Genomic DNA, 15,975 nt, shown 5'->3' on the forward strand with positions numbered 1-15,975 from the left:
GAACTTGTACTCAGCTGAGTCTCTCTCTCTCAGGTCTGTGATTCTCAGAGTGCAGCCGTTCTTATCACAGTGATACTGGACACGACCTGCATACTCTGAGTCTGTTCTCAGATCAACAGCTGTATCATTACTCTCTTTAGTAAACCAGAGTGTTTCATCAACTGCAGTATCAGTATTATTTATCCTGGATGGGTATCTGTAGGTGCAGCGTATGTCCACTGTTGATCCTTTTAAGGCACAGATGTGAGTAGAAGTGTAAGTCACTGCCCAGTCATCCTGAGCCTGTACCACTGTAACACAGAGCACATCAGAAACCACAATCACATTTATAACATGTTAAGATTCAGTGAACAAGACCAAATGGATCATGGCACCAATATGATCTTCAGTTCTTGTCATTTGAAGCTCCTCATTGTGCATCAATCTAAGTAGAACTGAACTAAAATACAGTATTTTATCAGTTGATTATCATATTTTGTCATTTGTTATACTGAGTGTTTCAGCTTTAGTCCTTTCATTCTGCAAGTTTTTACTTTACAAACATAAAATTAGTAAAAAATTAAACTTTTTGAGAGGTAAAGCAGGAGATGAGTGGTACACCAGTGGTTGTTTTCACCTTATTAAGACTTTTTCTGTATCATTCTTTTTTCCCATGTTAATTGACCTTTTACAGACTTTATAACTGTTTTATGAATTTTATTTCTGAGCTATGCCTGCATGAACATAGGAATAGAAAAGTCCAAAGATAATTACACATACTTTGAATTTACAGTACAAAAAACAGTTTTAGATGCTGTTTACAGTTCATCTCTGCACTGAGACAGATCATCGTACAGTGTGAAGGTGCAGTGAAGGAACAAGAATGTATTAAAGCTGTGAACATTAATGTGGTTTTACTGAACAGGAAGAGAACAATCTGAATCATTAAATAGCCTGTGTTTGTCTGTATTAGTTTCCTCTCTGTTTGTTCTTTGGTCAAGTTGCTGCTCAGCTAAGTGTGAAAATGAGAAAGAAATGCAGAACATGAAGTGTGGAAACTACTGAGAGCGGCTAAAATAAAATAGGTGTCAATGTGTTTTCACAGGGAGGAGCAACTGTTAGTTGTAACAGCTACAATTGTCCAGCTCATCAGTACAGAGTGTAGAAATGAACAGATTAAAAACATCATGATAAGAGGAAATTCTGAGTGCATTGTTGTACCATCATAGAAACATGAATATATTCATATGCATGTATACAAATATACGATTCTTAAAATCTATGGAGGAAACATATCAGCCAGGCCTGACCCCCATAACTCATGACACAGACACAGCTGTACATCTTAATACAATATTATTACAGTATTCAGCAGTGAATACAGACATAATTTTTTACCATTACCATTAAAGTTATTCATCATACTGCATCACACATACATCAAACCTAAGTGTCCTACAATGTAAATGTAGATATACAGTACCTGACACAGAGAGAAGAAAGACCACCAATCCACTCGCTGCTGCTGTTAAACTCATACCTGCTCCTCTCATCTCTCTGTGAGGCTTTAGAGACAATAAAACACATTAAATAATGTACACAACATGTAAAAATCATATCAATAAACTGTTTTACTTACAACAGAGAAGGGCGTTGTCTGTTAAGAAGCTGGTCCTTTGTGGTCTGTAAGCAGAAGTCAGATATCACGCTTAAATTAAAGGAGCTGATTTCCTTTGTCATTTTATTATTATGAATATGCATGAGGAGCCAAGTGACAGTATAGGCGTATGTGACGACCAAGTTTTTAATGTGAGCATGTAGAAAGAATAAGAGATTAGTGTTCTGGACTTTTAGTAATTTAAGAGAGAAGACACATTTTTATCATCTTGTTGTCTTTAAGGGTCGAAAAAGAAAAGACAGGACATACAGTACTGTGCAAAGGTCTCAGGCCACCAACATCATACAAACAGAAAATTCAGGAACTATGTACACAACAGTTAACATTAATTATTAAATATTATTATTAATTAAGAGAGCCAGGTTTCTGCTGTTACTCCAGTTTAAGAGGAGGTCTGAATACTTACACACATTTCCTGTATTTTCTGGTTGTATTCTAATAAAGAGACAGAGTAATAATTATATATGGTCATTATAGCATTGATAAAACAACTAATCTAACGGAGGCCTAAGACTTATCAGAGAGGACTGTGTGTTTATCTGTAAATTGCAGGAAAATCTGTCAAATTCAGTTAAAAATCTCACATTTCTACATCATCTTTATCAGCTGACACACCTCAAAGTCCCTCATCACTTTCCTTATAGTCCACAGATATACAGTACTGTGCTAAAGTCTTAGGCCACCATTAGATAAGTTGTTTTAGCAATGCTATAATGAACATATATAATTATTACTCAGTCTCTCTTTATTAGAATACAACCAGAAAATACAGGAAATGTGTATGCAGTATTGAAAACAGAAAAGAAAACAGCTTCTATAGGCTAAAGTGTGAAAGTATTCAGACCTCCTCTTACACTGGAGCAATAGCAGGAACCTGGCTCTCTTAAACCTAAATGGAATGGAGCCTCAATTAATAATAATATTTAATAATTAATGTTAAATGTTGTGTACATAGTTCCTGTATTTTTTGTTTGTATGATGGTGGTGGCCTGAGACTTTTGCACAGTACTTATATGTGACATTTGGTGTGATGCATCTCTTCACACTTGTAGTGCATGTTGAGACCATAGACTTTATCGTCAAATATAAAATCAGGGAGGGCAACATTTCACAAATGAACATCATACTGCATTGAAGAAGGCTTTAAACTAGCGATTGAGACCATAAACACATTTTGAAAACGTTTACTGAGGTTAGAAATCAAGTGAGAAGTTGGTGAATTCTCCATTGACTTGTATAGAGACGGATCTCCTTTTGACACCACGGTCAAACGGTCGCCCCCTGGTGGCCTTTTGATAGAATGCAGTTTTAAGTTACTTCCGTGTTGGCATCATTTCAGAGGACCGGAACTCCCCGCCTGGTTGAGACCATAGACTGTATATCAAATGGACGTAACATCCGTGACGTCACCCATTGGTTTGTGGACTGCTGCTTGGAGGCGAATAGTTTCGGATCTGAGCAGCGCTATTTTGAAAATTTCAGGTGCATGCTGCGTAAAAAAAACACGGATTCTACTTATATGGGCATCAGGAGGAGCATGAGGCGCCCTCCTGAACCTGTGAACCAATCAACCTGTCAATCACGACGTAGCCACGCCCTAATGCATACCCTGCTTTATCGTCAAATATAAAATCAGGGAGGCCAAAATGTCCCAAATGAACATCATACTGCATTGAAGAAGGCTTTAAACTAGCGATTGAGACCATAAACACATTTTGAAAACGTTTACTGAGATTAGATATCAAGTGAGAAGTTGGTGAATTCTCCATTGACTTGTATAGAGACGGAAGTCTTTTTGACACCAAAACGGTCGCCCCCTGGTGGCCTTTTTATAGAATGCAGTTTTAAGTTACTTCCGTGTTGGCCTCATTTCAGAGGACCAGAACTCCCCGCCTGGTTGAGACACTGAATACACTACCATGAGTTCAAAGAGATGTACTGCATCAGTATGGGAAGTAAGAAGTTACAGGCTGAGCACAATGTTTATTGTATTAAGAATCAAATACAAATTAAGAGGTGAGGCAGCAGATGACTGGTGCACCAGTGTTGTTTTCACCTTATTAAGACTTTTTCTCTATCATTCTTTTTTCCCATGTTAATTGACCTGTTACAGACTTTATAACTGTTTTATGAATGTTATTATGTTATTTCTGAGCTCTACGTGCATGAACATAGGAATAGAAAAGTCCAAAGATAATTACACATACTTTGAAATTACAGAACAAAAAACAGTACAAAAAAGTACATTATAAAAATGATCCAGAGATCTATGTTTAAATCAGATCACAAAATGTTTAACATTTACAGTTGTAAACTCACTCATTCACAATCATTCTGACTGTAACACAGAGCACATCAGAAATCAGTTCTGCTGTGTAAAAATGCACCGATGCTTTCTACAGTTCCTTTCTTTGACCTGTGAACTATGATGTAGTTTGAACAGGAAAAAGCTGAATATTATACGTCAGGTAGCAAAGGGGAAAGAAAACACAAGACTTCACTGTTATGATTGAAAAAGGTGAGAAACAAAATGTATTCTTTCATTAATCAGTTTTTTTTCTCAGTTCTTCTTTTTTTTCTTTTTTCTTATATTTTTCTCAAAATAATATTCATCATATTTAAATATAATACCACATGTGCAGCAGCACCAGGTAAAGCAGCAGGTTCTGAGGTTAGGTTAGAGTTGCTGGTCAAACAGCCTGTTACACACAATTAACTATTTTCGAAAAACTTAATGTTAGAGTGATGGGTAGGGGAGGCAAAGCTCATGAAGCTTACATACAGACTGCTTTTGTCTACACAATAATAATAATAATAATAATAATAATAATAATAATAATAATAATAATAACAACAATAATAATAATAATAATAATAACAATAATAACAATAATAATAATAATGATAATATATAATAATAATAATAACAATAATAACAATAACAATAACAATAACAATAATAATAATGATAATATATAATAATAATAATAATAATAATAATAATAACAATAGTAGTAGTAATAATAATAATAATAGTAATAGTATGACAATAATAATAATAATAGTAGTAGTAGCAATAATAATAATAATAATAATGATAATAATAATAATAACAATAGTAGTAGTAATAATTATAATGATAATAATATAACAATAATAATAATGATAATATATAATAATAATACTAATAATACTACTACTACTACTACTACTACTACTACTACTACTACTACTAATAGTAATAATAATAACAACAATAGTAGTAGTAGTAATAATTATAATAATAATAATAATAATAATAATAATAATCATCATCATCATCATAATAAAGTAAAAGGTGAACTGTCCCTTTAAATGCAGCCGGTGACGTCAGAGCTGGTTAGTTGCTTTGTTTGAGCCGTTAAAGCTTCAGACTGACGGAGACAACCGGGACGTTCAGGCTCCGTGAGACCAGCTGGACTGTTAAATATACACATTATATATATAATATATATATTTAGGTAATAATAAGTGTTCAGTAAGGCTGACCGAGATGCCGTCCGACAGACCCTTCAAACAAAGGAGGACATTTGGTAAGAAAGCAGCGGCCTGTTAGCCACCTAGCTCTGTCGCTGTTATTCTAGCTGTTTATAATGTTTAACAAGCTGTTTGAATCTCGGTTTTATCCCTAAAATTAATATAAACATACGGCAGAAGCTGCTGAGCGTCATGTTAGAATAATATTCCCTTTTTAGCAGCTTTTCACTGCTGTTTTAATGAGACAAATATGATGTAAAATGTAAATAACATCGTCACCGTGCAGCCAGCATCCTTTAACCTGTGTGTGTTATCAGTCTGCTAATGTTAAATAAGCTTTAACCTGTGTGTGTTATCAGTCTGCTAATGTTAAATAAGCTTTAACATGTGTGTGTTATCAGTCTGTTAATGTTAAATAAACCCATCTGGGTCAGTGTCACATTATCAGCTCTCCTTAAAGCTAGCTAGGCCCAGCGTTTACCCCACTGGAGCAGGAGACAGCTGGGGGGCAATAAGCAGTTAATATTTCTGTGTGTTTACTCAAAGGAAAACAACATGTGCTGACACATTATCCCCGTACACGTGTTCAGTGATTTAATGTTGTAATTTGAGGAGCAGAGACGGCCCCTGTGCTTGGTTAGGGAGGAGCCCCACAGTCCGGAGCATTGCATAATCTCACTGGATCAACACCACAGTCACAGAGGGAAAAACACTCCAAATACTGACATGTTTTAATCATTTAAAACAGCAATATCACACTGGTAAAGGGCTCTGGAGCTGCACATACTAGTCTGTTAATCGATTAGTTGCAAAGTATTGAATAGTATGGATTAATCATCAATTAATCGCTTTAGTCCTGTTTTAAGAAAAGTCCAAATGATCTGCTTCAAGCTTCTTAAATGTAAATATTTTCTGGTTTCTTAATTTTTATATTACAGTAAACTGAATATATTTGGTTTGTGGACATAATAAGACATTTTAGGATGTTGTGTTGGGCTCTGATAGACATTGATTGATATGTTTCACCATTTGTTGACATTGTACCAACCAAATAACTCGATAATAATAATAATAATAATGATAGATAAAGAAAACCGTCACTAGTTGCCACCCTGAAGAACTCCTTACTTATGTAAAGTACTACATGAGTATTGACCGCACATATATACTTAAAGTATTAAAAGTTACCTATGATGCAAAATGCCCCCACATACAGTGATGTATTCATTACATGTATTTAAAGAGTTGTAACAATGATTTGATTAATCGATTAGTAGATCAACAGAATATTAATTGGCATTATTATGTACAGTATTTTGATAATATTATAATTGGTTTAGTCTCTTTTTTTTTTAAAGCAAAATACCAAAATATGTTATAAACCTTTAAAATATGATGATTTTAATGCTCTTCATAATTCATGATACTAAATATATACTTGTAAATCTAAAGACACCTGTGACTGTGGGAAATAATATTTTATTGACCAAACAATTAATTGGTTAATAAATATAATGTGATTTCAATTCATACTGACCTAGTGATGTGTGCATGTTTAATAAACTGACCTTTTATTGACTTAAATTCAAAATATTGATCTGAAAATCAACTATTAAGGCTGCAAAAAGTTGGCAATTAAATTAATCTGTGGTGACTCATTTATGCAGCTGTAGTAAGTATATCTGATAATGTAGTGGAGTAAAATGTACATTATGTCCCTCTTAAAGTGAAACTATAAAATAACATCAGATGGAAACACTGTCTATTCACTGATTTGGTTATAAATCCTCACAGTTGAAACCAGACTCAGTGAAACGGTGCGTTGTGACCAGTTCACCTGCTTTATTATGTGTTTCTCTGCTGTTTGTCACTGACACACATTACTGACGTCTTACATAACAATAAAAGACCAAAGAGAACATGTGATTAGTTCAGAGATGGAAGAATTAGGCTACATAAATTCAATCTGCATGTAATCAGTAATGTGAATATTTTCTGTTTATATTGTATTATATTATTTTATGATCTATAAAAGGATAATATTCTCTCTTTAAATAGCAGATATATATAATAACAGAGCCAGTTCTGAAAGTAGAACCAGCTTTTAAATTCATGGTAAAAAAAAGATTTAAAAACAGATTAGAGGCAAATAATGACATCATTTCTGTTTTAATAATAATTGTCTAAACCCTCAGTATGTGTTAATTTATATATTAATAAATATAGCTATATTCCTCCAACCAATCTCCAGGCCTGGGAAGAAAAAACTCCCCCAGACTTGAACAAAGGAGCCATTCACACTTCAGCGTTTGTCCTCGACGCCGTCTGAGCTTTGAACCACTGTGAAAAATAGCTTGTTTTTCCTGAAATAGGGCAGTAGGTTATTCTGATCCTCACAGAGGGCAGCGTGTGTGCTGTATGACATTATGAGGACATAAAAAAACATCACAGCGGAGTAGACTCACTTACAAATGACTACAAGTCTGTGAAATATGTCCACAGAGACACAAAGATACAGACACGTTTCTTTGTGACAGTTTTATAAAACAGACAGAATCTGAGGCTGCAATTAGGAATTATTTTCATTATGGATTAATCATTTAGCTGTTTGGTCCAGAAAATGGTTTTAAAAAAGAGTCAATCTCTGTTTCCAAAGACTAACTGAACCATAAAACAGTCACAAAATGATTAAAAATATAATAACTTTATATTTATATAGCAAAACAACATCACAAAGTGCTTTTCATCAAATGTTCTATTCTATAAAATTACATTAATTTGAGCTTTTCTTTCCTGTTTAATTCAGGATACTTTCACCTCTTCACGCCTGAAAATAACTACATGACGATTATTATTATTATGTTGATTATTTACATTGTCGATTCATCTGTTGATTATTTTTGTCGATCACTGTTTCCAAAAGCCCAAAGTGACATCTTCAAAATGTTTCGTTCTGTGCTCAACGCAAAAATATTCGGTTTATTATCACAGAGGAAGAAAGAAACCAGAAAATATTCACATTTAAGAAGCTGAACTCAGACGATTTGGACTTAAAATCATCATCAAACAATTGGGCAATTAATTTACATCATCAGTGATTAGATGATTTAATTGATTCATTCATTAAAAGAATATTAATCAGCTATTTTTGTAATTTTCATTAATTAATTATTTTTGAGTGATTTTTCAAGCTAAAATGCCAAAGAATTGATGGTTTTATGTTTTTAATGAGGTGATTTGTGTGTAATGATGTCACTTCCTGTTGTAGGAGCTTTTATCAAGTTTCTCTGGTGAATTTAATAGACTGAACAATAAATCGATAAATGAAGCAGCAGATTAATTTATAGTGAAAACCATCGTTAGTAGCAGCTCTGGATCAATTTACTATGAAATGATTAATTGATGAGTCCTGAAACCTGACAGGAGAGAGAGAGAGAGAGAGGAGATCTTTAGTTACACAAACACACACATGTCAACATCCGTCATGATTTAAGAGAAGACGAGAGGAGGAGGAGGAGGAGGAGGGTCAGAGAGTCCGAGGAAGACAGACCAGAGTGTTTCTCAGAGGCTGGTGGAGCAGTAACAGGGATCATTAAACCGTTTCCTCTGCGTCCAAACACAACGCAGACCACCACTGCTGCTGTTTTAAAATATTCATGTGAACGTGCAGTTTGTCACTTCCTGTGGATTTTCTGACAGGAAACACAACCAGAGCCAGACTGGGTTTATCATCAGGAGGGAAGCAGCTCCATCCTTTAATAATGAGTCAACTATAATTATATATTCTGATTCATTTAAATGTTAAACTCCTGTTGGTTTAAAGGCCACATACAGTCCAGGTGGGCTGAACCAGTAAAACCATTGTATAATAAACCATAAATAATATATATTAACTTTACTATAATAAACCATCTATTTAAAAACTGATGTCTTAAGAAAATTTCTGGTCCATGGGCCTTATGTTTAACACCCCTGTTCTAAATATTAGTAGAGCCCGACCTATTCTGGATTTTTGGGTTTAATATTAGGGAATAAAAATATTGTGATACTGATACATACATATTGTTTATATACAGAATATTTACATGAACATCAAACATGTGACAAAGATGGCCGTGTGATAGAAGCTGTAATATTTTAGTTTAACTGTAAAACTTGATGTAAAATGAAACCAGTGCAAACTTCACTGAATTTAATAATTATAAATAATTATAAATGAAAAAACAAACAAACACGTGTTTATATATTAAACCTGAATTAAGAAAAAGCATCAAATACACATAAAGCACTGCTTATATAACTTCAACAAATAAAAACAGTATCAGTGTGAATTGAAGAACATAAACACTGATACTGATTATATGTGTCATGAGGCAATATTGGCTTTTAATATCATGATTATTGTTTTTTAATGTCGTGTTCAGACTACTTGAGTTTCTTTCTCTGTTGCTGCACATTTCTGTTACACACACAATACATTAAATATAATATAATAAGACTAGAAGTAGGGGCGTGATTTTACACATTTCTCTTAAACAAAGTGTCTTGAATAACGTTTGTCCTCCGTCCACAAAGTGGAGTTTTTTTGTTAAAGTTTAAATGATATTTATGAATCATGTCTCTCTTGTTTGTTCACAGCTGATCGGTGCAAAGAGGTTCAGCAGATCCGGGAGCAGCATCCCAACAAGATCCCTGTAAGATCCCTAATAAACATAATAAACATGTATGTATATATGTTTCTGTATGTGTGATGACTTACTGTGTGTGTGTGTGTGTGTGCGCTGCAGGTGATCATTGAGAGGTATAAGGGAGAGAAGCAGCTGCCTGTTTTGGACAAGACCAAGTTCCTGGTACCCGACCACGTCAACATGAGCGAGCTGGTGAAGATCATCAGGTACACACACACACACACACACACACACACACACACACACACACACACACACACACTGCAGGTTATTAGTAGCGGGTTGAGTTCACTGAGTGCTATGTTTGGTATGTGTGTGTGTGTATATATTTAAAGCTACATGTGTTGCTGCTTATATTTAACATACCAGCAGCTTCAGTTTGTTTACAGCTTCAAACTAAAGGGATAAAACGGAGAGGAGAGGAATAACGAGGCAGGAAATTAAGATGCGCCCGTCCTGCAGAAACACTGTGATGTATGTCTGTGAGGGTCGAACGCTGATGAAGCACAAATATAAAGTCATTTGTTTTGGTGATTTAAAGCCTCAGATCCAGAGTGAGGCTGCATGTTGTGTTGCTCCTGTTTGGGGCCAAAAAAACAACGACTTAAAAATGAACAGTGAGGTTTGAAAATGAGGAAGGAAAGAGGAAGTTCATGTTTAGGACCCAAAACCTCTACAAAAATATCAGTTTTCACATATTTCAAAATCACTCACATAAACCATTTTAGTATATATCATATGTTAACTTCAGTCATAATACAGTAATGGATTAATTAGTATATAAATAATCAGTCAGTCCTTTTTGCGCTGTGAAAGAAAAAAGTGACTGTTTGTGACTTCTACATTTTAAAACATTAAAAACATTTGTTGAATGTCACACATATCCTTTAAAATACATGTATGTTAAGTTTTTAAAAAAACAGTGGAAGATAAACAGAGAACCGAGAGAGCACAAATCAGTTTCTTAAAGGTCTGACATAATAAATACAAATGAAGGATTTCATCTGTTTTGTTCTGAAGCTGAAGAAAAGCTTAAAGGAAAGCTTCACAGTTCTTCTGGTGTTTTTTAGACCAGCAGACTTTATGTAAGACGAGGTGTGTCAGCTTGTATTTTATCAGCCCTGCATGACAAAGTACATGTTCTAACAGATGTGGGTCTACTGTGTCTTAAAGCAGCAGTCAGGTGTCCATATGAACCTCTCTGTAATCCTTCATCCTGTTCATACTGACTATTAAAAGATCTCCTTAAAATGTGTTTTCAATGTAAAGTGATGGAGGACTAAACCCACAGTGTTTCCACACAGTCATTATTAAGTAGATGATCAGCTTCTATTGAGCTTCATCAGTCTGAGTTAGTCATATCAAGTGATATCTGACACATTTACAGTCTTTTTAGCATCAGATTCCCTCTTAGTGTTTCCCTGTTGAGCTGTGGTGGAAGTATAGTAACAAAAAGACTTTGCTACTAAAAACACTGTAATGTTGAAACATAGAAGATGAAGATTTGACTCATTCAGACGCTGAAGCTTCATATTAGCTTCAGATCAACTTTTAAATCCATGTTTCCACAGAAAGAGGACTGTGGATTTAGTCATCCATCACTTCCATTGTAAACATTATGAAGGATCTTCTAATGGTCAGTATGAACAGGAGGAATCATTACAGCAAGAAAAACACACTTATTGTTCATTTGGGCTTCTTACTGTTGGGTTAAGACCAGGTGGGGAGTTCTGGTCCTCTGAAATGATGCCAACGAGGAAGTAACTTAAAACTGCATTCTATCAAAAGGCCACCAGGGGGCGACCGTTTTGGTGTCAAAAGGACTTCCGTCTCTATACAAGTCAATGGAGAATTCACCAACTTCTCACTTGATATCTAACCTCAGTAAACGTTTTCAAAATGTGTTTATGGTCTCAATCGCTAGTTTAAAGCCTTCTTCAATGCAGTATGATGTTCATTTGGGACATTTTGGCCTCCCTGATTTTATATGTGACGATAAAGCAGGGTATGCATTAGGGCGTGGCTACGTCGTGATTGACAGGTTGATTGGTTCACAGGTTCAGGAGGGCGCCTCATGCTCCTCCTGATGCCCATATAAGTAGAATCCCTGTTTTTATTTTTCCCAGCATGCACCGGAAGTGTTCAAGATGGCGCTGCTCAGATCCGATACTATTGGCTTCCGAGCAGCAGTCCACAAACCAATGAGTGACGTCACGGATGTTACGTCCATTATATATACAGTCTATGGTTAAGACACTTGAAAATTTGTGAACTCTTCCTTTAATGGTAGACATGCAGAAACAAAGATTGTAGCAGGTCGTAATTTATATCTGTGCATCTCATAACTCTTCTTTTCTCTTTCTTTTACTCTCGTCCCTGCAGGCGTCGGCTGCAGCTGAACCCCACGCAGGCCTTCTTCCTGCTGGTCAACCAGCACAGCATGGTGTCCGTGTCCACTTCCATCTCTGAGATCTACGAGCAGGAGAGAGACGAGGACGGCTTCCTCTACATGGTCTACGCCTCGCAGGAGACCTTCGGCTGCTAGGGAGGGAGAAGGGGAGGGCGAGGGAGGAGGGAGGACGGGGTAGAGGGTAGAGGAGGGGGATGAGGGGGAGGTGGGGGTGCTTGGGGGGGGGGCAGACGTATACCGACCAGAAACCACCAAACTCCATGATCCTCTCCACTTTTGTTGCTTTGCTGGCTCACGTAGCCCCGTCAGTCAGTCAGTGTGTATGTGACAGACCCCCCCCCCAACCAACCTCTGTGTCATAGTCCAGCACCCTCTTCATATCGGTCAGTAAATGCAACACTAGCTATAAAAGTCAGAGGACGTCCTGCGTCTCGCTCTGAGTGCTTCTGTTTTCCCTCTTTTGATCCCACACACTGACTGAGGTCTCTTATTTTGAAGGGCTGGGACAAACCAACTATTGGTTGATTGATTGATCCTTAATGCTATACATACACACACACACACACACACACAACACACACACACACATATATATATATATACAGTATGTAATAGTGAAGCTAAACTTGAAATCAGCCAGGATGTCACTCACAGCTCGGCTCAGATTGGCTGAAGAGTTTAAACCCTCTGACACGTACGCAGCACGTTAGTCATTTCCTGTCTCGACATTACATCATCATCAGCAGAACGAGCTAAAAACAGACTCAGTGATTTATTGCTGTTTTAATTTTTTTTTTAATCTCTCATTTGTTGTTAGTTTTTTTTAATGACTGTCTTTTTGTTTGGAGATATTTAGCCATAGTTGAGTTTGTGTTGTTTTAATCGTACATTTCCTGTCAGCCTGAAGCTCAGCTCGCCCCCGACTCGCTGCTGGCTACCGAGGAGCCGACCAATCAGGCGACACGGGACTGTAAACGCTCGTAAAAAAATAATCCAATAACATTTACAGTGATTTGACATGTGCAATACCGACTCCTCCACCACCCCCTACCTCTCCACCTGCAGGTTTCCACACTTTAAAGAGACACATGAGGAACAGCAGCATTGTGGGTAATGCAGTTCATCATATATCATAACACTTTAACCTATAACACCCACCACCACCACTACCTGCTGTCTTTTTTTGCCCCCGTAAGCACAAACACACATGTAGAGTTGAGTCTTCCTACACAACCTTCACACCCCCCCCACCCCCTCATATTTAATCACATATACATTTAATGTCTCATAAACAACCAATCAGGTGAAGCAGATTTTAAAGGCCTATTCAGTAGATTTTTAGGCAGCTGTGTTTTATTTGAGTGGAGCCACGAGGGACGCCACTCTCTGTCCGCTCCGACAGTCTAGTTTAGAGAAGAAATAAAGTCGAACGCCAATATAGAGAGAATATTAGGAAGTTAGGAAGTTATTATCTAAGCTGGAAACTTGACGCTGTTGGTTCAGAGCGACGGCAACAGGAGGAGATTACAGGACGTTTTTTTTAAGTTTCTCTCTGGCAGTGAAATGCCACTAAAAATGATCCCATTCTGCAGCCAGGAAGTAGTCAGATCCCAGCGATGCCTTCCTGGTTGCACTTTAAGTATCATCTCCTCTTGACCTCGTGTTGGAGAGCTTGTAAGAACGCCGCGTGTGTCATGGTAGCGTAGAGCCGAGCATTAGACGTATATATAAAAAAATGTATTTAATGTAGGAACTGAATGAGCTTCTTTTGCACATAAATTAATACGAATATAAAAGAGTTGGCATTGAATTTTTTTAGGGTTTTACTGTATAACAATTCTTCTTCTTTTTGTATCTGCTCCTCTTCTCTATCTGTATGTCTGCCTTTGTTTAATAAGACTTTATAGACAAGAAAGGATGTGATGCACTACAAACCTTGCATGTTTTGACAATTTTTTTTAATAAATGTATATTGATTTTACGCAATATAGATATAATCGTATTGTTTTATTTAGAACAAAAACAAGTCTTTTTAGATGTTTTCCCAAACCAAAAACTGAAAATATGTGTATGTGTATGTTTGAAACAAACAGAAAAAAGTGTGCGTATAAACGATCATATAATCGAGATGTATTACAAAGTGTGTTTTTTTTCTTTAGGCTTTCTGACATTGTCACTGTTTGGAGGGGTGTACATAGACGCATTGCTACAACCTTATTCAAAGCATTTGCCAATAATAATTAAAAAAAAGTTGCCTTTAAAACATTTTTCTGGTCTGTTATGTTTACAGCTAGCTAGCTTTTAGATTTCCTGCTTTGTTAGAATGTGATTCATATTTACTACCTGACATTAACCAGAGGAAAACATTGATATAAAATACACCAATACAAGTTAAAGTCCTGCATCAAAATCATTAAGAAAGTAAAAATATTAGCAAAAATGTACTTAAAGGGCCAAAAGTTGGACCATTTCTTCTGTAAAATATTTCATTATTTACCTCTTTTGGCTTTAAAGTTCAGAGGGAAAAATCACTATTTGGTGGAGCTGTTAAAACCTCAGCCCAATGGTTCCCAATCTAAGGGTTGGGGCCCTCAAAAGAGAAATTTGAGGGGTTGTGAGATGATTCATGGGAGAGGAAAGAAGAAAAATAAAGTTCTGATCAGAGATGTGCATGAGCCCATTTATTTACATGGTCTGTTAACCAGTGGATATAATCAGTGGCGGACTGGGACAGTAAGTCATGCTGGGAATGTGACTCCATTCTAGGCCAATCTTCATGCAGACTATCACACCTCTAATGTTGTATTCTAACCTTATTTGTTGATATAATGGTTAAAATGTACAAGACAAGACACACAAAACAATAAGTCTACACTTTTAAAAGGAGATTGAAAAATGTCTAGCTCAAATGATCAAACAACTAACTTTATTTTCAAGCAACCTGTATTTGCTCTCTTCAACTTTCTGAATATTCGCTGCATGTAAACATTCACAAGGTGTGGAATAGATACTGGGTCAAAAGCTAATTTTCAATAATCAGCACCCAATGTGACTCTTGTCATGTATTGATATTCACAGCTAGCTAAACTCTCCCTTGTATCATATCCTCCAAGGAACAGGCAGGTGTTGTAGTAGGTTAAGATTTATTAGAAGAAAGTGTGAAACTGAAATAGACATATAAAAATACAGAAATACATTTAATAAACCATACAGAATAGCTTGTCATATATACAAGTTAGCTTATCTTGGCTAGGAGGACCAATTTAATCTCTATTTATAGATCTACATGTAAGTATTCACGGGTAACATACTGAATATGACAGAACTAATCAGGTAAGTGATGAGGTAAATAACACCTTAGTCATTGAACTCAAACTAAACAACACAGTATATTACATCAACGGTCAATTCAACGGTCTCTTGAAGCCTGTAACCGTTATACTGCATCAATATAACGGTTGCTTGAAGGCTGAAATCTACCGTTATAATCAACCGTTATACTGCATCATTATAACGGTTGCTTGAAGCCTGAAATCTACCGTTATACTGTATCAACGGTAATACGTGCCAACAAAGTTACTCAAAAAACGTTGCAAATGTCACAATAATTAACAGGATACATTCTAATAATTATCTGTAACATGTTCACTTACTTATATTTCCACTCAAAGGCCAGGCCGTAGCCAGGATTTTTCAAATACCGA

At 36.1% G+C, this 15,975-nt stretch overlaps 1 protein-coding gene across 1 annotated transcript; it reads left to right on the plus strand.

The window, feature by feature from the left end:
- Positions 1–5,049: 5,049 nt before the first annotated feature.
- Positions 5,050–13,263, plus strand: map1lc3a (microtubule-associated protein 1 light chain 3 alpha). Its single transcript, XM_062415695.1, has 4 exons — positions 5,050–5,229; positions 9,812–9,867; positions 9,961–10,067; positions 12,244–13,263. The coding sequence occupies exons 1-4, from the start codon at positions 5,190–5,192 to the stop codon at positions 12,404–12,406; spliced, it is 366 nt and encodes a 121-aa protein (XP_062271679.1). The 5' UTR covers positions 5,050–5,189; the 3' UTR covers positions 12,407–13,263.
- Positions 13,264–15,975: the final 2,712 nt, after the last annotated feature.

This window comes from Scomber scombrus, chromosome 3, assembly GCF_963691925.1.
Source record: "Scomber scombrus chromosome 3, fScoSco1.1, whole genome shotgun sequence".
Lineage (NCBI taxonomy): Eukaryota > Metazoa > Chordata > Actinopteri > Scombriformes > Scombridae > Scomber > Scomber scombrus.